Below are 20,212 nucleotides of genomic sequence, written 5' to 3' on the forward strand. Positions count from 1 at the left end.
ACAAGTGGGGGTAGGTACAGGATAGGCTGGTGGTTTTCATCCCTCAGTGGATATTAGCTTAAATAAACTGGGGAGGTTGTGGTATGGGGGGGGCATTTCAGTCCTTCTAAGAGGTGGTAGGAAATTGTGTGTGTGTGGAGGGGGGTTCAAAAAAATTTAAGAAAAAAGAAAAAAAGAAAAATCCACTGTGGTCCTCTAGGTGTTGTTGGACTGCAACTCCCGCCATCCTTGACCAATGGCTATGTTGGCTAAGACTGATGGGAAATGGAGCCCATTAACATCTGGAGGGCCATGGATTCCATAGCCATTTTAGAGGCTTTGAAAGAACAATCTGGAAATGCTGGAGCTAAGCCAATTCATAAGCATGATTCCTGCTGTACACTGACTGGGTACCACCCAGAAAGGAATTAGGCATGCCTGAATTCCTTTGAAATCAGTGTGCTAAATATAGCTATACACGTTTGCAATCTATTAAGAATACACTGAATTTCCTTTTTCTTCGTTTGAGACAGGAAACATAGGAGAGCTATAACCTCCAGGATGAAACAACCTACATTACATTTGCCTGGGCCAAATAACAAAAGGAATGCTAGAGACTCTCCTCCCGCCCACTCCATTCCTCCACGTCAATTCTCTTCTGCTTTGGGCATGCAATTGTTTGTTGGCACTCACCTGTGACAGCCACTGTAGTGCCATAGATCTCTCTCTGTGGAATCAAGTGAGACTGGAAATCTGAAGCAGATTTGAAGCCTTCCTTCCTACCCCCCAGCCAAACATTATCCCCAAGTGTGGGTGTTTGGATTTGGAAGTTTTCCATTTTGGCCAAGAGGTAACTGTTGTTTTTGGAGATAGTAACCAATCTGTTCATTCATCCTCCAGTTTGTTTGAGCACAACTCCCACCCCCCTTTTCTATAAAAAAAACTCTCTCTCTTGTATTCTTGATAGGCAAGTCTTTCAGGGTCCATTGTTATTTTGCATAAACGCTGAAAAAAGGCCTTGCTGCAATCATGTTCTTTCAGTTTCAGGGCCCCAGTAGAATCAAGTCAATTGGTAAACTCCCTGGCATTAGGGTAAACAGATACAAAGGTGAGACAGCTCCTGTACCTTTGAAATAGAGGAGCGGATTTTGGTAGCTGCACAGAGGGGAGAACTGCCCTGAGACCTTCGGGTATAGGGCAGTATATAAATTCAATTAATAATAATAAGGCAAAAGTCAGGGCATCATCCGTACACACTGGTGTTTTCCTTTACAGAAAGAAAGCAGGGCTAAATAAAGAGCCTAAGATGGTTAGAAAACAAACCTAAAGATGTGAAAAACTGAATCCTGCTATTTTGGTTATATTAACATGTCAGGCTTGTTCCAGGTGCATCGTAACGAATGCTGTCAGTATCGTGTTTTAGACCCATCAACTTGGCTAAATGAGGCTCTCTGCTAATTTATATTGCCAGCACTGTTCTTAACTGAGTACGATCTCACTTAAGCAACTATTCCTTTTGTTCATACTGTGTTTCAAGGAGAAGGGAGTTCTGATGGTTTTCGTTACGGGTGGAATATGTGAATCCAGGGTGGCTCCTCTCATTAGTGTCTGAAGACCTGAATGAAACCAGAGACTTGGTCAGCCCAGTTTCAAACTTAAATGTGCAAATGTGAAGGCTGGCTTCTACCCCCACAATGCAGCAAGCTGACCAGATAAGACGGCCATCATCTGTCATGTATGATTTAGTTGAGATTCCTGCATTGGAGGGGGTTGGACTACATGACCCTTCTAGACCTTCCACCTCTACAATGCTATGATTCTAAGCTTAAAGTGAAATGGATTTCAGAAACAAGCGTGAAATTTTGCACTTGGCAAGTATTGCACCTTGCCTTTTAAGCACTAGTGCTTGGGGAAAGCATTGAAGTACTCCAGTTTTGCCAACTCCCAAGTTGTACAAGCCTCACTTGGCAAAAACCAACTGCAAAAACTACTGCAACACTGAATTAACCACTTTAACATAATTCTCACAAGCAAGAATTTAGATTCCCTTGCCATTGAAATAAAGTGAAATATTTCCTTTCTGTTCCATTGTTTTATCTGAAAAGAGCTCTTTTGCAAGACTTCTACATGTCACACTGCTGTTAAAAGGCACAAGGGCAGCAATAAATAAATAAAATAATTAAAAGGGGGGAAGGCTGGCAACTGTGACACTTGGAAATTTGATAAATACATAAACCAAGGTTAGTAATTTATACACATTTTGTGACTGTCAAGAACAGCCCAAACATTAGAATTTTGGATGCTAAAATGCTAGCGCAGAAAACAGAATTCCAACATTCTGTCAAGTCTGTTGCACAAATATTTGTAGGAGAAAATATGTTTGGACAGATAATCCACTATTTCACTTGGGAAGGAGAGGAAGTGCCAGAAACGAGAGCCAGAGACCAAGGAGGAATGCCCTTGGCATTTATTTCTGTTTACACCACACAGCTGGGGAGGGAGGGAGAATACCCCCCCCACCCATTCAAAGCAGTTCCATACATTGCAGAAGGAGCAGCTCGAGTAATGTTGGAGCAGAATTCCTCCTTTCTGTACTGCTGCATAGACCGCCCCTTCAAATACATGGCAGACTAATATCTGGGTCTGGCTGTCTAATTGGAAGGCTACGATATTAATTATTTTGTGCTCCTTATACGTTTTGATCACCGGATGCTGCTTTGATCTGCTTGGCGGGGAGGGGGAAAGCAGCCGACAAACCAAGAAATCAAAACAAACCTGCTTCCAGAGAAGCAGCTATCCCCTGCATCCGCCTAGTCTCTTCAAGGTCACAGGCTCTGTTCAAGGTCACAGGCAGCAGGGCTTGCAGCTAATGCTGCAAGGACTGAAATACATACACCTACACCCATCCCCTGTGAAGGAAGCTTTTACACACTTAGGTATGGGGCCCTTTTGACTTTTGTCAGCAGTGGGAGACAGGCTGCATTTCACTGGGACCTTCCATGAGCCCTGTGTGCTTGTACAGAACTACACATTCATGATGATTTCCCCAGCCTGCTTCCCTCTCCATTGGCCAGGACTGATGAGAACAATAAACCAAAACATCTGGATGGCCCCAGGTTGAGATGGGTTGCTCAGGACTCTCAAGGAGCTGATCTTTCACCATCAGGTCACTCTTTCCTCTGAAGGAAGCCTCTGGTCCTTCTTAAGCAAATTAAGTGTATATACCTCACTGACAACAGTACTGTGTTATAATTTGGAATTAATATAATAATAACAACCACCACCACCCGTCCATCTGCCTGGGTTTCCCTAGCCACTCTGAGTGGCTTCCAGCCCATAGAAAAACATAATCAAATATCAAACATTAAAAAACTTCCCCAATACAGGGCTGCCTTCAGATGTCTTCTAAAAGTTGTGTACTTCTTTTATCTCCTTGACACCTGATAGGCCATTCCACAGGGCAGGCGCCACTACCAAGAAGGCCCTCTGCCTGGTTCCCTGTAACTTCACTTCTCGCAGCGAGGGAACCGCCATAAGGCCCTCAGAGGTGGACCTCTGTATCTGGGCTGAACAATTTTACCAGTTCCACAAATACACTTGCAGAAATGTTTTGCATTGGTGTCTCAGTCTGATCAGTTTGGGGGTGTAGCCAAGAGCCCACATAACCGACTCTGAGCTTCACAAAGGAAAAGCCAAGTGTAAGGAAAGCAACAGTAGGTCAGTGGAAGCAACATTTATGACATCTAAAACGGGCCTCCAGCTTTCAAAGCCAGCCTACGCTCTGTTAGGAATCCAACTAGTCTTGCCAGCCACCGTACCTCCCAATCTGCCATGTGTGTCATGAATTACACAGCACTTCTGCATAGTCATGAAACTCCAGCTGCCACTGAGCGAAGCTCAACAGCAAACCTTGCACACTAAAAATACATCCTCTTCCCCTGGCTATTTGAAGAGCGGATAGGCCCCATCCGTTTTGTCGGCTTACTAAATCAGCTGCACCTGAAGCTGCCAGCTACTTGTGTACTTTCAACGCAAGATACAGCTAGCAGGAAATGGCGTTCCTCAAAACAACCACAGATGCTCCGTCAAAAAGCTCAGCTTCTCTATCCAGGACAGTTGTCAGATTTGGGGCAGGAGCAGGGTGGGGAGAAATCTGCAAGAAGCATGGGCTTGCCAATAGCTAGTAATAAGTTGCAATTAAGTTGTTTTTAGTATGCTAGTGATAATGCATTTTGCATTAATTGCTAACCACCAATGATTAAAGTTATTAAATATAATTAAGTTTACTAGAGGAACAGGAAGATTCATCTCATAACCACTGACATGTTTGTGTGATACAGGAAGTGTGGCTCAGAGCCTGAGCTATGATGGCCAAGTTGTATTATATTATTCTTCACAAGTTTTTCTACTTTTAAAATCTTTTTGTTTTAGACAAAGGTAACAAGACAAAGGTAAGAAGGGGCCCCAGACTTGTTCACACAGTCACCTATAAGACAAAATCCATAGGTGGCCCTCTACAGTGGGCAGCTGATAAATATGTTTTGCCTTTCCGGTTTTCAAAAAAACTCAAAAGCTGAACACAAACAGCCTGAAACTTCAAAGCTGAGCCAAATTTCCGTATTCACTCTTAACAAAGGAATGAAGAGATTTGTGAGGAGTGGGTGGGGACACAACATTTTCCTTGAAAAAGTAAGCATTTTCTTCAAGCTTTTTCCATCCAAGCTTTTACAATTTCTCACTGGAAGAAATCCATTCTCAATATTGAGTTTTTATTACAGCAGCCCAAATGCATTCCTAGAATACAGTTGATTAATATTTAGCAAGATGTCTGTGTAGAAAGAATGGAGATTGTGTTTTTTTAAAAAGCTGTAAAGCATTTTTTTTGGGGGGGGGGTAAGAGGCAGTCCTTTTCTTTCAAAAAAATCCATAAATCAAATTAAACCACTGATACCATGGGAGCTGCCACCCTCTTGGTTTTGTATTTGTTCTTCTAACTTCTGCATTTTGCTTATTTTAAAAATAGACTTTGTTCAGCTGTCCATGTTGTGACATGGCTAAAGTCCTCAGTTCCTTCTCAGATAGGTGCTTGGAAAGAGTAAAACACACGCAGCCTGACTCCCATGGCAGCTTTACTGATAAATTGCCCTGAGTTCAACAGGAATCGCTCCCAATGACTTAGGATTCTACCTAGTAGTAGCCTATATATTTTTTGTTTATACAGAAGATAACTAGTATAATCACATGAAGCAATTTGTTCCCACTCCAACAGCAGTCCACCTTAAGCATGCACTGCCCAATAATGGTGTATCTGTGAGAGTTAATTGAGGGCAGGGAGGGCAACAAGATGAGACCAAGGCCCAATGAAGTGTAATCTACCCAATCTACCTTTCCCTCCATTACCAGCATTGCTGAGAAAAATAACAGAACCAGCTTTCAAAGAGTTCTTCAAGCAGTGGGCAGCAGAGGCGTAGAAGGACACAGGATACAGAATCACAGAATGGTAAGAGTTGGAAGGGAAATGAAGGGTTATCTAGTTCAACCTCTTGCAATGCAGGAATCTCAGCTACAGCATCCAGTAGTCCAACACCTTTCAATTAAAGCTTAGTAGCCTGAACAGAATTCAGATTCCTATCCTTACATCTTGCACTTCCTAAAGCTCAGATCTGCTAATACGGGCCTCTAGGTGCCTCATAGCTCAGTGGAAAGGAACAACACGTTTGTATGTCAAAGCTCCTATGTTGAATCCCTGGCATTGCAAGTCCAGATGAGACTCTCGAGACCCCGGAGAGCTGCTGGCTCTCAGTGTAAACAGTGCTGAACTGGACCATTTGATTCTAGGACAGATTTCTGTATTCCAATTAGGCTTTGAGATATCGAAAGGCAAAGCCAGCATTGTTTCTAGGTCAGCCTTCCCTGTTCTTTTGCCATACAGATGTTTTAATATTAATGATTATTATTGTTATTTATTATTATTTATTAGATTTGTATACAGTCATACCTTGGAAGACAAATGGAATCCATTCCGGAAGTCCGTTTGATTTCCAAAACGTTCGAAGACCAAATCACAGCTTCTGGTTGGCTACAGGAAGCTCCTGCAGCCAATCAGAAGCCGTGGAAGCCCCATCAGACAATCGGGTTCCAAAAGAACATTCGCAAACTGGAACAATCATTTCTGGGTTTGCAGGATTCGGGAGCCAAAACGTCCGAGTTCCAGGGCGTTCAATAACCAAGGTACGACTGTACTGCCCTATACCTGCAGGTCTCCAGGTGGTTCACAACATAAAAGCACAATATAAAAGCACAAAATACATAATGAAAACAAAAAGAACAACCCAATCTCAAATGTGCTTTGAGATATCAGAAGGCAAAGCCAGTACCCTTTTCAGGTCAGCCTTCCCTGTCCTTTTGCCCTCCAGATGTTTTGGACTACAACTTTCATCAGCCCCAGCTAGCCGTCAATTGTCAGGGATGGGAGTTATAGTCCAGCAACATTTGGAGGGCAGCAAAAGCTGGGGAAGGCTCTTACAGGCGGACTATTATTTTTGGCGGGGAACGGGAAGGAAGACAGTCCTTTATTTCTAGGATCATGACTTAATCCTGAAAACTAAAGCATCACAGAATGACAGTCAACACAATTTACACTAGCACAACTGCATTCTTTTGGAAGTATCAGTCTGGCAATCTACCTTTCTGGTTAACGTGGCAAGTTGACAAAAGTCCACTCACTTTGCCATGTTCTCTCATGACATGTCAAGGTAGGGCAGAAATTGACTGTTTTATGGCGAGCGCCCTAAGAGACTGCTATGGATGACTGGTGAGGAAGTTCTGCTGAGGCTCATCTATGTAAACATTTTGTGCAAGTCCTAACAGGGACCTTACAATCTGAAGATGGTGAATGCCAAATAAATCCATGCAACTCTTTGAAATGAACAGCCTGCCTCTTAAGGAACATAATTCTCCTATGGAGGAAGTGTGTGGGAGACAGAATGAGAGCAACATTTTCTTGCTATCATCGAACTCCGATTGTTTATTCTATCCAGGATTTCTTAAGAAGTTACACCTGACCTTTAAGGCACCAGGGGGTGGGGGGAAGGAGACGGAATCCATGTTTTGATGCTATCGAAGGAGCAGCCTCTGTGTAGGTCTTTTTTTTACAACCAATTACATATGTGCTAGTTGGATGATCATACATGTCAGGCATGACAGCGTTTGGCACTTCGCTCCGTTCCGCACCATTTAAGAACTGAAATCATCTGAAAACTAAAGCAGAACAGAAGCTTGCCCATCGCATTCAAGTGCTTCCTTTGTGGGCTCTCAGCTAGCGAGTGAGAAAGAATTCCAGAGGTCATCTAATCCAAGAATGGAGAACCTATTGCATCCAAAGTACCCCCTGCAGATTATGACCGGAGACCCGAAACAGCAACATATGCTTAGATTGCATGCACAATGACAGGGCCCCCAAGGACAACCAAAGTTGCAATAAATGTACTCAAAACCGCCTGTTGTTTTTGGAAAGGTTTATAATCCTTTGCAATGACTGCATGACACACAATTTTCCTTCCTTCAGCATACAGCCCCCAAAGAGCAACAGGTGCCCATCAGGTCTCCAGGCCCTCGCTCCTCCCCACTTTCCAGCTAGTCTTTGCAACCCAGACCCTAGGCTAGCTGCAGAACATCAAATGCACTTTCAACATATCCATTTAATATTTACATTCAAGCAATTCATAATAATTGGAAGCTTATAGTTTAGACATTTCTAGTAGCAGCAGTTTCTATAATAGCTTGTTTAGCTTTAGATAATGATTATTATTATTATTAACTTTTTTTTTTGCACACTGAAAACAAGAATGCGTTGGACACAGTATCAAAAAATATATACCAGAGGAAAAAGGATGGTCCTGAAGTTTTATGAAAAAGAAAAGTAGGGGGGGTGGAACGAAAACCAGAAGTGGCTTTTAAAAAGGGACGAAAATGAAAATATTCTGATATAGCTTTTAATATATATATAATATATGTATTTAATATAATTATATATATATATAGGGCAAATCTAGGGAAACTCCATAAATCTAGTCTTTTCTTAATATTTCATTATATAAATACCTACAAATAAATATAATTGCGTGGCCCACCTTGGAGGGGAGGGGGGCTGCCTTCAGCTCAAACAATACATTTTCAGCAACACCACATACAAACGGGAGCAAGAACGACTCGACAAGTTAGCACTGTTAAAATATAATACTATGTAACTCTCCCGTCAAGTTAACTGGGAAGCTGCCACCCTGACTACCTCCTGGTGCACGGGGCCCAGGGAGGGTGGAGATGGCCTGCCCCCTGGAGGAACCAACCAAGATGGAAGACCACCCTCTAGCGAAGGAGAATCGCCGCACCCCACCCTCCCTTCTTCTGGGGCGTGGCGGGGGTCGTGGGCCACTTCTGATCTTGGGTGGGTGGCTCCATAGAGTTACTCTCTGGGCAGAACAATACCTTAGAGGAGGAGGAGGAGGGATGAGGGGGTCATGTGTCAGGCTGCCCAGGGAGAGGGCCGAAGCCTGCGCCTCCTCACACTGTCACATATTCCTTAAAGGTCACAGTCAGGCAGTTCGCCGTCACATCCGTTATTATTATATTCCCAAAGAAAGGCTTGAACTCCTGCACGGGCTCCTCCTCCTCTTCTTCCTCTACCTCAAAGTGTTCCACCGATTTCGGAGGCTTCGGTGCTGGCGGGTCGGCCGGCGCCGGTAAAGTCTCTGGCTTAATGTGCACCAGGCCGGGCTCACTGTCCCCCCGCACCTTGACGCACCGCAAGTCTATGGGCTCGTCCAAGTCTGAGTCCAGCAGGATGACCTCGGGCTGGGAGGCGGGAAGCGCTCGGGCCTCTGGTCCCTCTGGGGTAGGAGGGCTGAGGCAAGTGGGGGCGCTGATGCTCCGGGAAGTGAGGCGCTTCTTGCCGCCCTCCTTGTCCCTGTGGGGTTCGGAGAGGCAGCGCTTGCGCGACCCACCGCAACTGGGCGAGAGGTTCAGCCCCACACATGACGCAGCAGCAGCAGCAGAGTTCTGTTCCTGCGGCCTGGAGTCCAGGGACCACGGGGAGAGGTTGGGCTTGGTGGTGAGCTGAAGGGGTTGCTGTTCAGGAATGGGCGGCTCTTTGCTAGAGGCTGTAGTCTTTTGGCAGTTGGTCCCATGCTCGGCAGGCATTTTACTTGCCTCTGCCCCCGATTTCCCTTGGGGGTCGCTGCCCAGCCATCTCTCCGCCCCGGGCTTTTTCCACGACTCCTGCCTCTCCTCGGAGGCCCCCCTCTTAGCAGTCCTGTCCTCAGCCACCCGCTTCTTGGGCGCTTCTCCAGATTTGATCTTCACGGCCTGCATGCCGTTCTCCATGTACTTGCTCATGACAATCACAATGCGGCCGTTCTTGTTCTTGTTCTTGACGATCTTCATCTTGCCGCCTATTCCGTTGCTGGTCACGCCGTCCCGGGGAGGGGGCGGTGGGGGCGGTCCCGTGCCGCTGGAAAGGTTCTTCTCTGCGCCGTTCTTCCCTTCGGCACCCCCCAGGTTCTTCACAGGGTTCAGCAGGCTCTTGGCCGTGCCATGAGACCATTTGTCCATGTGGGACATCAAGGGGCTCTTGCTGTGGTCCAAGCAGGCCTGCCCTTGCTGAGGCTCCTTGCTGCTGGGCTGGTAATGGGGCTCGTACATCTTGGGGTCAGGCTGGTAGTGGTGGTGCTTCTTGCTGTTCAGCTGGTAGTAGTATTTCCCTTTGCCGTGAGACTTGATGTTGCTCTCCTTGCCGTTGGGCTGGTACTGGTGGTGCTTCTTGCTGTTGAGTTCGTACTGGTGCTGCTGGCTTTTGCCAGAGCTGCCCAGGTCCAGCTTGGGCCTGTTCTCCACGGCAGGGTCTTGGAGGCCAGTGAGGACATTGGAACGGCGTGCAAAGGATGGCAGCTGCAAGGAGGAGCAGGGAGGGGGTGGGGAAAACAGTCCATTAAGGGCTTTGAAAGAGAGAGGAGGGCAGCACATTTTACAAGCCATATTGAAACAGATCCTATAAGACCCAGAACTTTTAACAGCAACAGTTTTTAAAGGATGCTCTAGACAAGCTGTTTTTGGACTACAAATCCCATCATCCCTGACCACTGGTCCTGCTAGCTAGGGATGATGGGAGTTGTAGTCCAAAAAAAAGTTGCGAGGCCCAAGTTTGGGGGAAACCCTGTTTTAAATGCCTAGCCCAACAACCTCATCCCACCTTTCCCCTAACTGGCTGAGACAGAGGTGAAATTAGAGGCAGCATTCATTTAGTCAATGGTCCTTTGGAGCACAAGGGGGAAAGGATGTCTAAGGAACGTATGTGGAAATGGGGGCAGGCTGGGGCAGGGACAACGCTGCTGTGAACAGCACTCCTTGGCTCCTGTTACATACTTCTTGCCAAGGCACAGGCATCTTGCATTGTAGGTCTCCGCAAGTGAAGCAGAAAGTGTATTTCACAGCCAACTGGGCTACCAAACACAGAATGCAAAGTGGAAGAGAACACCTAAGAATTCTCCTTCTGCTGATTCAAAGACTCCACCAATAAATCTCTTTTGCGGGAGACAGAGGGCTCAGTCATGGTCACCCATGACAGAGACCACATTTGCTGGGCCTTCTCAGAATATATTCCACACATGCTGGCAAAAGGACCTATGAAGTCACAGGATGGCCAGGGCTTCCTCTGCTATTTACAGTTAACAAGGCATGTGTGTGTGTGTGTGTGTGTGTGTGTGTGTGTACAAACACGCCGTCTCCCAGAGCATGATGAAACCAAGATGAAATTCTCTTCCCCTGGGAAAGGCACCAGACAAGGAAGCGGATATTTATTAATTAAACAAAAACAGAACAGGCGTTCAGAAAGCCTTTTTAAAAAATCAGCTTGCTCAGCAAGATTCCCATTTCAGGATTTGGTTAGATCTACTGTTACTGTCTTATCTCACTTTGAAAGTTAGGAGAGAAGGAAGCAGAGGAACTGATTGGATTTACCTGAACCACCAATGGCTTTGGTTTTGGTCCTCGTTTGCGGTACCCCATAAGTTGCTCCTGCCTCTCCCTGAAGAGATATAAAAATCAATAGCGATGCAATTAGGAAACCTCTCTTCCAACAACACACTAAAGAGAACAAGGGAGAGAAATGTGTCCTTTACCGTGCAGGTTAACTATGAACACAAGATTAAGGCTGCAATCCTAAGCACTCTTACTTGGGAGTAAGCCACACTGAGCACAGTGGGACTTCTAAGTAAGGAATCACAGAGCTAGGCAGCATTTTTACTGCAGAGCAGCAGCAGCAGCAGGAGGCTACAGCACTAAAGGCAACAAGACAAAATGCTAAAAGGTCAGGGGAATTAACACAAGCCAGCAAGCACTGCTGCCTCGAGCCCCTACAGGGTATCAGTTATTCCAGCAGAGAGGGACGAAATGCACAGACAAGCAAAGGGCGGGAGAAAATTTCACACACCACCTAAAAAAAACACCTTTCATGCTTTGTACATGTAAATGCTAAGGCAGAGTAACAAGTGGAAGAACAAGTTAAAAAACAATGACCCAGAATACACAGAGTAGCCCAATATGGGCATAAGAAACACTCCCTCCAAATTAGTATGCAACCCTGCACACTTTCCAGGGAATGAGCTCCACCGAATTCAGTCGGATTTACTCTTGAATATACATGTATAGGATTGCAGTTAGTGCAATGCATGAAAATGCCCTGCATCTCTATCCCCAAGAAATTATCAAGATCGAGGAATTCACAGACAAGCAAATAAATAAAAATCTAGTTCTCATGGAGACCAGCATTTTCCGCAACCGTGCAAAAAGGCATAGAAACGCAATAGCTTTTGAAACCAGCCAATCTGATATTTTGCAACAAAACAAGTCATTGAATTACTACGGCCAAGTCTCTCAGGGGGCCATTTTAGCACTTTAAATGGGGCTGAAACATATCTTTTCCGAGGCTGCTTTATCTTGGTTTGCCAACTAACCCACCATTTTGGTAGAAGTTTTAATTTTAAAATGTCAAAACAAATACAGATGCTGTAATTCTAAGAACATTTGGGAGAAAGCAAGTCCTATGTAGATGACAATCCAATCCTATCAATGACTATTCAAAAGTAGGTTTCCTCTAGTTTGATGGGGCTTACTCCAGGAAAAGTAAAATCACACTCTAAGTTGAGTTTATTTCCAACGAAACACACCTAAGGTTTTGCTTACAGCTAGGTCATAAAAACTCACAGAAAACCATGGGGAAGGGGCTTACTTCTGAATAAACATGGTTAGGAGAACCCGGGTGGAAACAATGACTGCTGACTTTTAAGCTTTTCTTTCTGCTCACACTCCCCTCCCTGCCACAGGAGACATTCTTTACTGGATCCCTTTTTGCTTATCTTAAGAAACCACCCATAAAATTAGCAATCTGCAAGGAGAGTGTAGAAAGGTGCAAATGTGCACTGGCAGTTAAGGGAGATCTTGCCTAATGGCAAAAACATCTGGGTGCTGACAGCAAATCCTAAACAAAGCGCATCCCAGGGGGGAAGTCCAGGCAAGTCCCCACCCTCCTTGCACTCAGTTCCCCCACGCTGTAGGTGTTTGGGTAACCAGCAGCCAACGTCCCACCCATCCCACGCGCTGCCTGCAGAGGAGATGGGAGTCACGAAACCAAACACACACAACGCGGCAGGAAAGCAGGAACTGCCCAGGATGCTAATCACCTCATTAGGATTCACATAATGCGCCCCTTCCCCCCACCGCTGCCTCGGAGGCCACTCATGGACTGAAGAGGGAGGGGAGAACGTGCTCCAGGCGCCTGAACTGCGAAGTAACCAAATTATCGATCGAACGCGGGAAAGGGAGGGGCGGAGCCCGAGGAGGTGCCGCCCCCACCAGGGGCTGGCCGGAGCGGAGCAGGGGCAATGCAAAGCCTGCAACTAGCGCCCTTTCCAAGGTGTGCAGTTCAGGCACCGGGAGAAGCAACCTCTCTTTCTCCGCCGCCCCCCATATCCTGCAAGGCCCAGAGTCCTCAAGCTCAGGGCAGCTTGGCAAACGCACCGAGGGGTGACTGTGGTGTGGGGGGGGGATTGCAAGTGCCTCTCCCCAACGTCGCCTCCTATTCCCCAAGTTTGCGCCAAAATCCTAAGGGAAACGAGTCGCACGCAAAAAGGTAAGCGTATGGCAGCAGCGCCGTATGCACTGGGATCGACCCAATCTCCCGCTGAGGCAGCCAAGGCTCGACGAGAGCTGCATTTTGCAGCCACACAAGCCACACACACGACGAGGGAGGGGCTCTCTGCGAGAGTTTCCGCAGCAGCGATTCTCCCCAGGCATGCTCTCAGAAAATGCCAAGCGCAAAAGCGGCCGAGCTGGCAAGCAGCGCGCACACCCGCCGCCTCTCCCTTCCGTCACGTGCCAGCAGCAGCACCACCTTGCAACGACCGAGGCGAGGCAACTCGAGCGTCGTCCGGAAAGGAAGTCCCTGCGCTGCAGCGGCGAAGGGGTTAAAGCGGAGTTCCGTCACGCGCAGCGCCGCTTGCACAAGGCTGCCACGCTCCCTGCGACCTGTGCTACTGCAGCAGCAGCAAAGGAAAGGTCCTCGGCACTCCGCGGCCCACCCCGGGACTACCCACCTCCCGCGCAAAAGCAGTGGCTGTTTCTAGGCTCCCCGCTCGTCCACCGAAAATGGATCTGGTTGTACAGCTCCTGACGCGGACAGACAGGCAGAAAGACAGACATCCCCTTTGCTCCATAAGCTCTCACCTGTTCTGAAAGGCGATTAAGAGCCTGGGATCCAGGATGTTTTCCTCCGGCTCCCACGTGTTATACCTTGCAAAGGAAATGAAAGGAGGTTTTTTATTTATTTATTTCAAATGCACACCACTTAGCTATATAGTACAATAATTCACATTTGTAGTTCTCGATGGGAGCTCTTAAAACCACACACACACACACACACCAAGTTGCATGTTAAGGGGCCATTTTAGAGACTGGCCAAGTTAGCCGCCGCCCCCCTCCGGCTTCCCAAGACAGATTTCAAAGTGCGCATTCAGGACTCCAGCCGCTACAGGCAACTGGGGGATGGGCGGAGGGGCTGTAGACTGGGCGGGCGGAGCAGAGAATCTTGTTTATTTAGCGCGGTTATTATTCCGGAGGAATGCCATGCATGCGGCGGCGGGCCAAAAGCCCACCCCCCCTTTCCAAATCTGCCCCCTCCGCCGTCTCGGCATCCTACCCAGTTCCAGCGCCTTTCCCGCCCCCTCCTCGCAGGCTCTGTCATCCAGACCCCACGGAGCTTCCCAGCTCCCGCACGTCTCCTCTGATCCAGCAGAAGTAGCAGCACGGACCGAGGGACGGTCAAGTTCAATCGCAGTCCCCTCCCAGCCAGTAAGGCAGCACCCTGGTGACAGTGGCTGGCCACCTTCCTCCCGGGTCTCTCTCCCTCTCGGGCTAGATTCGAGGATTTAAATCGGGTCCTATTCAATGCATTATTTATTTATTTGTGGGGGGTTCTCCCCCTCCTCTCGCCCTCCCTTCTCTCCTCGATCTCGGGTCTGCTCGGTTCTGCAATATGGAGCCTGCTTTCCAAAGGAGCCATTTTCTGCAACTGCTGAACATCAGTCGCCGCCTTTGCCTTCTCTCTCTCTCTCTCTCTCTCTCTCTGAAGCTGCTGGCTCTGCACCGCTTTGCCTCGTTTCTCTACGCTGCCCCCCCCAAAATTGCAAGCACTTCCCCCCTCCTTTTTATGCATGCGTTAAAAAAACACCACACAACCGAGGCATTTTCCGGATTGCTGGAGCATGCAAGCGGAGTGCGTTAGCAGGCAGGCAGGCAAGCCAGCACTCTGCAGCCCGCTGGAAGGTTCCCCCGTCGCCCTTCCCCAGGACTTACTTGGAGGACCATCCTCTCCATTTGACCAGATACTCCACTCGGCCCTGCAAATAAAATAAGGGGAGGGGGGAGGAATAAAAGACGTCAGTCTCCTGAAAGATCCCCCCACCACGCAGTCTGCAGACCAGCAGCCCTCCCCTCTCCGCCCTCCACCCTGGAGCTGCAAGGACCGTCGCTCGCTCACCTTCCGGATACGCTTCTTTTCGATGCTTTCCACCGCAAAGACATGCTCGCCCACCGTCGGCAGCTCCATTTTGGGTAGGGGGGGCTGGGTGGGTGGAGGAGGGGAGCGTGAGATCGGGCGGGGGGGGGAAACCCTAGGGCTGGGGTGTCTTGCAGTCAGACAGCGCTCTCCGGCTCTCTCCGCTCGCTTCGCCTTCCCAGACAACTGAGCTCCAGCCTCTTGCAGCAGCGCAACTCATGCAAATCATCGCTAGGACGTCACGGGGGGGCGGGGAGCTCGCTGCCTGTCAAAGAGAAAAGCGGCCCGGGGATTGGCTCCGCGCCGTCGAGGGGCGGGAAAAGCGGGGGAGGGGAAACGGAGAGAATGTTAGTGAGGCGGAGGAGAAGGGGTTTCGATTTAATCCCCCCCTTGCATGCAGTCGGTGTGTGAGAGTAAGGGGGGGGGAAGGGTCGACTGCTCCATTGCTCAGCAATCTACCCTAGTCAGCCCCCCCACCTAAAATTTCGAAATCCGCCCGTGTTAAAAAAAAGTCTTTAGGGTGGTATTCAGTCTCTCTGGATAGCAGCACTGCAGGGGCAACTGTGCCCTTTGGCAAAGTCTTATGCAGGGAAGGAACCATTTTCGGGGACCAAACCGGAGGACTGAGGAGTTGCAAAGTAGCAACCCCCCCCAAAAAAACACCTTATTGATTTTTCTGACAGCTTCGTAGCGTCAGAAGCGTAGGGGCTGATCCGCAAAGTTTTCCATTTATTTGCTGTGGGGTTTGTTCTGCAATGGGGTGAGGGTGGGGGAATGACCTTTTTTAACATGACGGAACAAGCTTTAGATTAAAGGGGACCCGGCAAAGTCTATATCTGGGAGAGAAGGGCAACCGGGGGCAACGCGGTGGTGGGTGGGCGAGGTTTCAGCCACGTCAAACGTCAAATAAGATGAGCAGGTCCACTCCGGCCCTCGGGCAGCCTAGTCTCGCGACAGAAAAGTACGGTAGCTTCTCCCTAAAGAAGGAATAGCTTCTCCCGGTTTGCCGGATTTAAATTCTGATCTTGGATCCCAGTCAGTCAATCCTTTAAAAATAAAATAAAAACTGCCCTTTTCGAGATGGTCACCTAAGGCTTCTACTAAAGGTTTAAGAACCTTCAGTCTCTTTATGCTGCGCGCATAAGGGCAGAAGTTGAACAATAAAAAAGGCAATGGAAACCTTCGCTGGAGTGGCAGGTGAGCGGGAGGAGCTGTGGGGGCGGAGAAAGTGCAGGGCACCCCCCGAAAGATGCCAGCGAGCTGGGGTTGGGGCGCGTGCGAGCCCTCTGCTCTGAACCCCAGTGGGAGACTTTGGGGAAGCTCTGCAGCATGTAACCCTCGTGGCATGATATAAACGGGGGAGGCGATGGGAGCTAGCCAGCTCTTGTTGGAATGGGGCGACGTGGAAGATGAGAAGTGGAGAACTTCAGAAGATGTGGACACACAGAGACAGACAGACGGAGAGAGAAGCAGTCTTGCAACAGAGGCAGACCCGCTGCCCAGATCCCGAAAAACTTCAGTGGATGGGGATGGGGAAGCTTTGCGGGGCACAATATTATATTCCCCAAGGGTATGGGAAAGGGGCGAATCCCCCTTGTCAGTCGCCCCACAAGGTGGGCGGGAGAGAGAGGGCCCCTTTTTCGGAAACTAGAGCCCCAGCCCGATTGGTGCGATCGTGGCTTCCACCGGGAGAGTTTACCAGAGGCTGGACAGTTCCCCTCCTAACCGGAGCTCACACACGTGCGCAAAGTTGCCCAGTTGTTGTTTTTTGTTTTTTTTTGGGGGGGGGCGGTTTCATGAGAAGGCGATCGACCCATTTGCCCCGGAGTGTCGTGCGCCCTAGGGGAGTACCAGGTTTATTGTGGCGCGATGAGTTGGTGGCTTTCTTTTTTCGGGAACAGTCGATTTAATCAGCTGGCTTATATATATATAGCCCCCCGGCTGTAATTCCAGCAGAGATCTTTTGCTGCCCCCCCCTTAATGGGGCTCGGCGTGGGCTAAGCGATGTTACGGCAGAAAAACGCCAATACCTCTGTCCACACACGGCCGAGGTTCTGGGAGCTCATCGGGTCTGAGAAGAAGCGGATTAATCTCAGCAAAGGGGAGCATTTATCACACTGTTGGAATCGTCCTTCTCTCGCAGCCAATTGCGCGAGATGTTGCTGGAAACCGGAGCACCGGGGACGCGCTGGCGCTAAACTAGTGGGGGAGGGAGGGGAAGGGGACGCCTGGCTTTCTACGATCTCCCAAATCTGCTCTGGCCAAACGGGTCCTTCGGATGACACAGACAGAGGAGGATGCGCAAGCAGCCAGCTAGCCGGTGTATTCAGCACACCGTGGAAAGATGGTCGACCCAGATCGTTTTTTATTAATTAACCAGCAATAACCTTTCATTAAAAAAAAGAATCAGAGGAAGGCGGGCCCTTAGAACTGTACATCAAGCCCTCTTCTCTCCACGCCCCCCTTCCTCTCCCTATATTTTCCACGTGCTGTTAGCTGGTGTGTTTTTTTTTAAGCAGCAAGTGAGCAATCTCATCTTCTCTCAGTTGCCCGCCAGTGCGCCCCCTACTGATGTCTGCGGGAAATTTAGCGCCGCTTCAACCGAGGCGAGGAGCCCGATCCGCGGAACAGGAAATGGAGGGTGGGATGGGGGGGGGAGTTTGCATTTTCTGCATTTGGACAATACAAAAAATGCAATCTATGCGCTACAGTTGATCCTATGGGTGCGGGGGCGGATACTGCATTCATAGGGACCTGCAAGATCCTATCCTGCTACTTTGCACTAATCCAGAAGAGCTATCGCCTCTTGTTTCTGTACTGATCGAGGATTAGACTTTTCCTTTTCCACATACTATCCAACATACTAATGCTATCCAATTACTATTCCACATACTACCAAGTGGGAAAAACCAGACCTCTTACATCACTTTATACCTGTGAACACTAAATTGCAGTTAGGATGTTTGAAATGGTTGATCCGGATCAAGAGTTCTTCGCAATACATTATTGGATTACGCGCCATTTTAAAAGCTGGGCGTGTGAGCTCTTTAAAAAGTAGGACATAATTCGGTAGGTCTGCTGCTGCTGCTGGTGGTGGTGGTGGTCTGGGTCATTTTAGGATCCTCGGTTCTGCTGCTGAAGTGATTTTACCCAGTTTGAAAAGGGGTTGGGGGCTGTCAAATAGGTAGAAGAAGGAAAGAAGCTGTTTGACCAAGTGGAACATTCCTGTCTCAGCCTGAAACCAAAGACACAGCGGAGAGAGAGAGAGAGAGAGAGAGATTGGGAAGGAAAGAAAACAATTGACTCGGTGTAAGGATTGTAGCAGAGAGAATGCGCAAAACACCCACGCTCAAATCCCGCGTTACAGCATCTCCAGAGCAAAATCGAATGAGGGACAGAGACAGACTCTAAACAAACGGATTGTCCCCCGATTTTGCAGCGTTTGCCTCGTTAGAGCCCAAATTCCCTACCTTGCTCCTTTCCCAAAAACTTCATTCCACTTCGTTTATCCCACCTGGAATGAGTTTTCATTGGAGAGGCACTAGGGAATAGTTCGGAGAGAAACGGACGAATGACTTCTCCGCTTCTCCCATCCGCTTCCAATCGAAGCCCCACCGGACGCTGGCATTGTGTCATAACGACACACGGCATGACGCAATAAAACACAACGACCCTGAAGCTGGGAGAAGCAGCCTGCGGGTGGCCCGAAGAGGGAAGCCAACAGAACCGCGCAGAAGAGGGGAAAGAGGATTAAACAACCTGGAGACAGTGAATAACAACCATGGAAAAGTTCGGGGGTTGTGTTTTTTAAAAGCTGCGATAAACACACACCGGAAAAGAGATGATCGTCTGGAACGGGGTTTGCCAAGTACTGACGCCTTAAGGGTCTTTGAGAGTTGGCTAGAAGGGAGAATTTCTCCAGGTGGAGCTTCTCCTGCCACAAAGCACTGCAGTGACAGGAAAACTTGACCCTCTGAAAGATGCAGATGCTCTCCTGGCTCAGGATCACCTGGCAATAATAGCTTAAGCAGAGGGGTTGTGAAATAGCAGCTGTGGCATCTGCAGCAAGTTGATATTATTATTAATTTGTATACCGCTTTTATGCCCAAAGGGCAGTTGGCTGCATCCATTTCTGGCTTTCTATGTTAGCCTGCGGAGGAAGAGTTCAGGATCCAGCGCGTTTTCTTTCCGTCCCCATTCCCCGCCCCCAATGTCACCAATAAAGCAGTTTCCTGGGCAGGCGGGGAGATCTCTGCCTGAAGCCCCCCAGTGGGGCTACGAACTCCATTCTGCCGCTTCTCACCTGTATGTGGAAATAGACAGGAAAACGGAAAGCTCACAACTAAAATCCCAAGGTCCCAATAACGATATGCCCTGCCATCTGATCGTGCCAGGAATACATTACACGGACATCTAAAATCAGCCAGGAGAATTGCAGTTACCAATCGTTCTCTCACTCACGCATATACACACACAGCGTCAGCAAACGGGCGCCTGGCTCTTTAAGGGGATATTATTACATTCAAAGGGGCCGCACAAACAAACTCTCCTCTCGACCTGTCTCTAAAGTGTCTGCTGGATTCCTTTAATCCGGGCTGTTGAGGAAGTGAGGACCAAGTCCTAAACTGCGAACCAGGAATACCGAGCGAACCATTTTAGACACCAGGATCTGACTTGCACTAGCCACTCCTGCTGCTGCGCTGAATTTTGAAGCAACCGATTGTAACCCGGGAGGTGGTGGGGAAGTCGGTTGGGCATTAGGTCGGTTGGAGGTTAACTTGGAGGAAGCCGGGCAACGGATGGAGCCGACCTCCAGGATGGAAGCTGCGGGCTTGATTCTGTTGAACTCCCCCGGCACCTCCTTGGGGAGCAGTCCTTCGCTGCAAAGGCGTCTTTCCTGGAAGTGATTTGGGCCGGGGAAAGAAGAACCCACTTAATAGGTCAGGAATCTATTTTGGATTAAGAAGGGCGGAGGCATTCATTCAATGCTAGCGGCGTGTGATTCATTATAAACCCCAGGAAGTCTCGCCGGCCCACAGGGTTTTGGGTATTCCAAAGCAGCTCCCTTTTTTAAAACTTGGGGGGGGGGGGGGTTGAAATGAGTTAGGAAACGATCCCGAGGCGATC

The 20,212-nt window shown here is 48.6% G+C and overlaps 1 protein-coding gene and 1 long non-coding RNA gene across 3 annotated transcripts in view; one reads left to right on the forward strand and one right to left on the reverse strand.

Annotated features, from left to right (window-relative positions):
- The window catches only part of LOC308579917, a 194,010-nt gene that overhangs the window by 107,041 nt on the left and 66,757 nt on the right, over positions 1–20,212 (forward strand). The gene's annotated exons all lie outside the window — the stretch shown is intronic.
- CBX4 (chromobox 4) lies at positions 7,482–18,702 on the reverse strand. Of its 2 annotated transcripts, XM_081180889.1 has the most exons (6): positions 18,556–18,688; positions 15,068–15,350; positions 14,884–14,927; positions 13,756–13,821; positions 10,993–11,059; positions 7,482–9,924 (listed from the first exon to the last, which is right to left on the reverse strand). In XM_081180889.1, exons 2-6 carry the CDS (start codon positions 15,134–15,136, stop codon positions 8,542–8,544), a joined length of 1,629 nt encoding a protein of 542 aa, XP_081037015.1. In that variant the 5' UTR covers positions 15,137–15,350; positions 18,556–18,688; the 3' UTR covers positions 7,482–8,541. The 2 variants fall into 2 exon arrangements, with proteins under 2 accessions (XP_081037015.1, XP_081037016.1); XM_081180890.1 differs by lacking the exon at positions 15,068–15,350 and having other exon boundaries at positions 18,556–18,702.

Source organism: Podarcis bocagei (genome assembly GCF_964188305.1).
Source record: "Podarcis bocagei genome assembly, chromosome: 2".
Classification (NCBI taxonomy): Eukaryota; Metazoa; Chordata; class Lepidosauria; order Squamata; family Lacertidae; genus Podarcis; species Podarcis bocagei.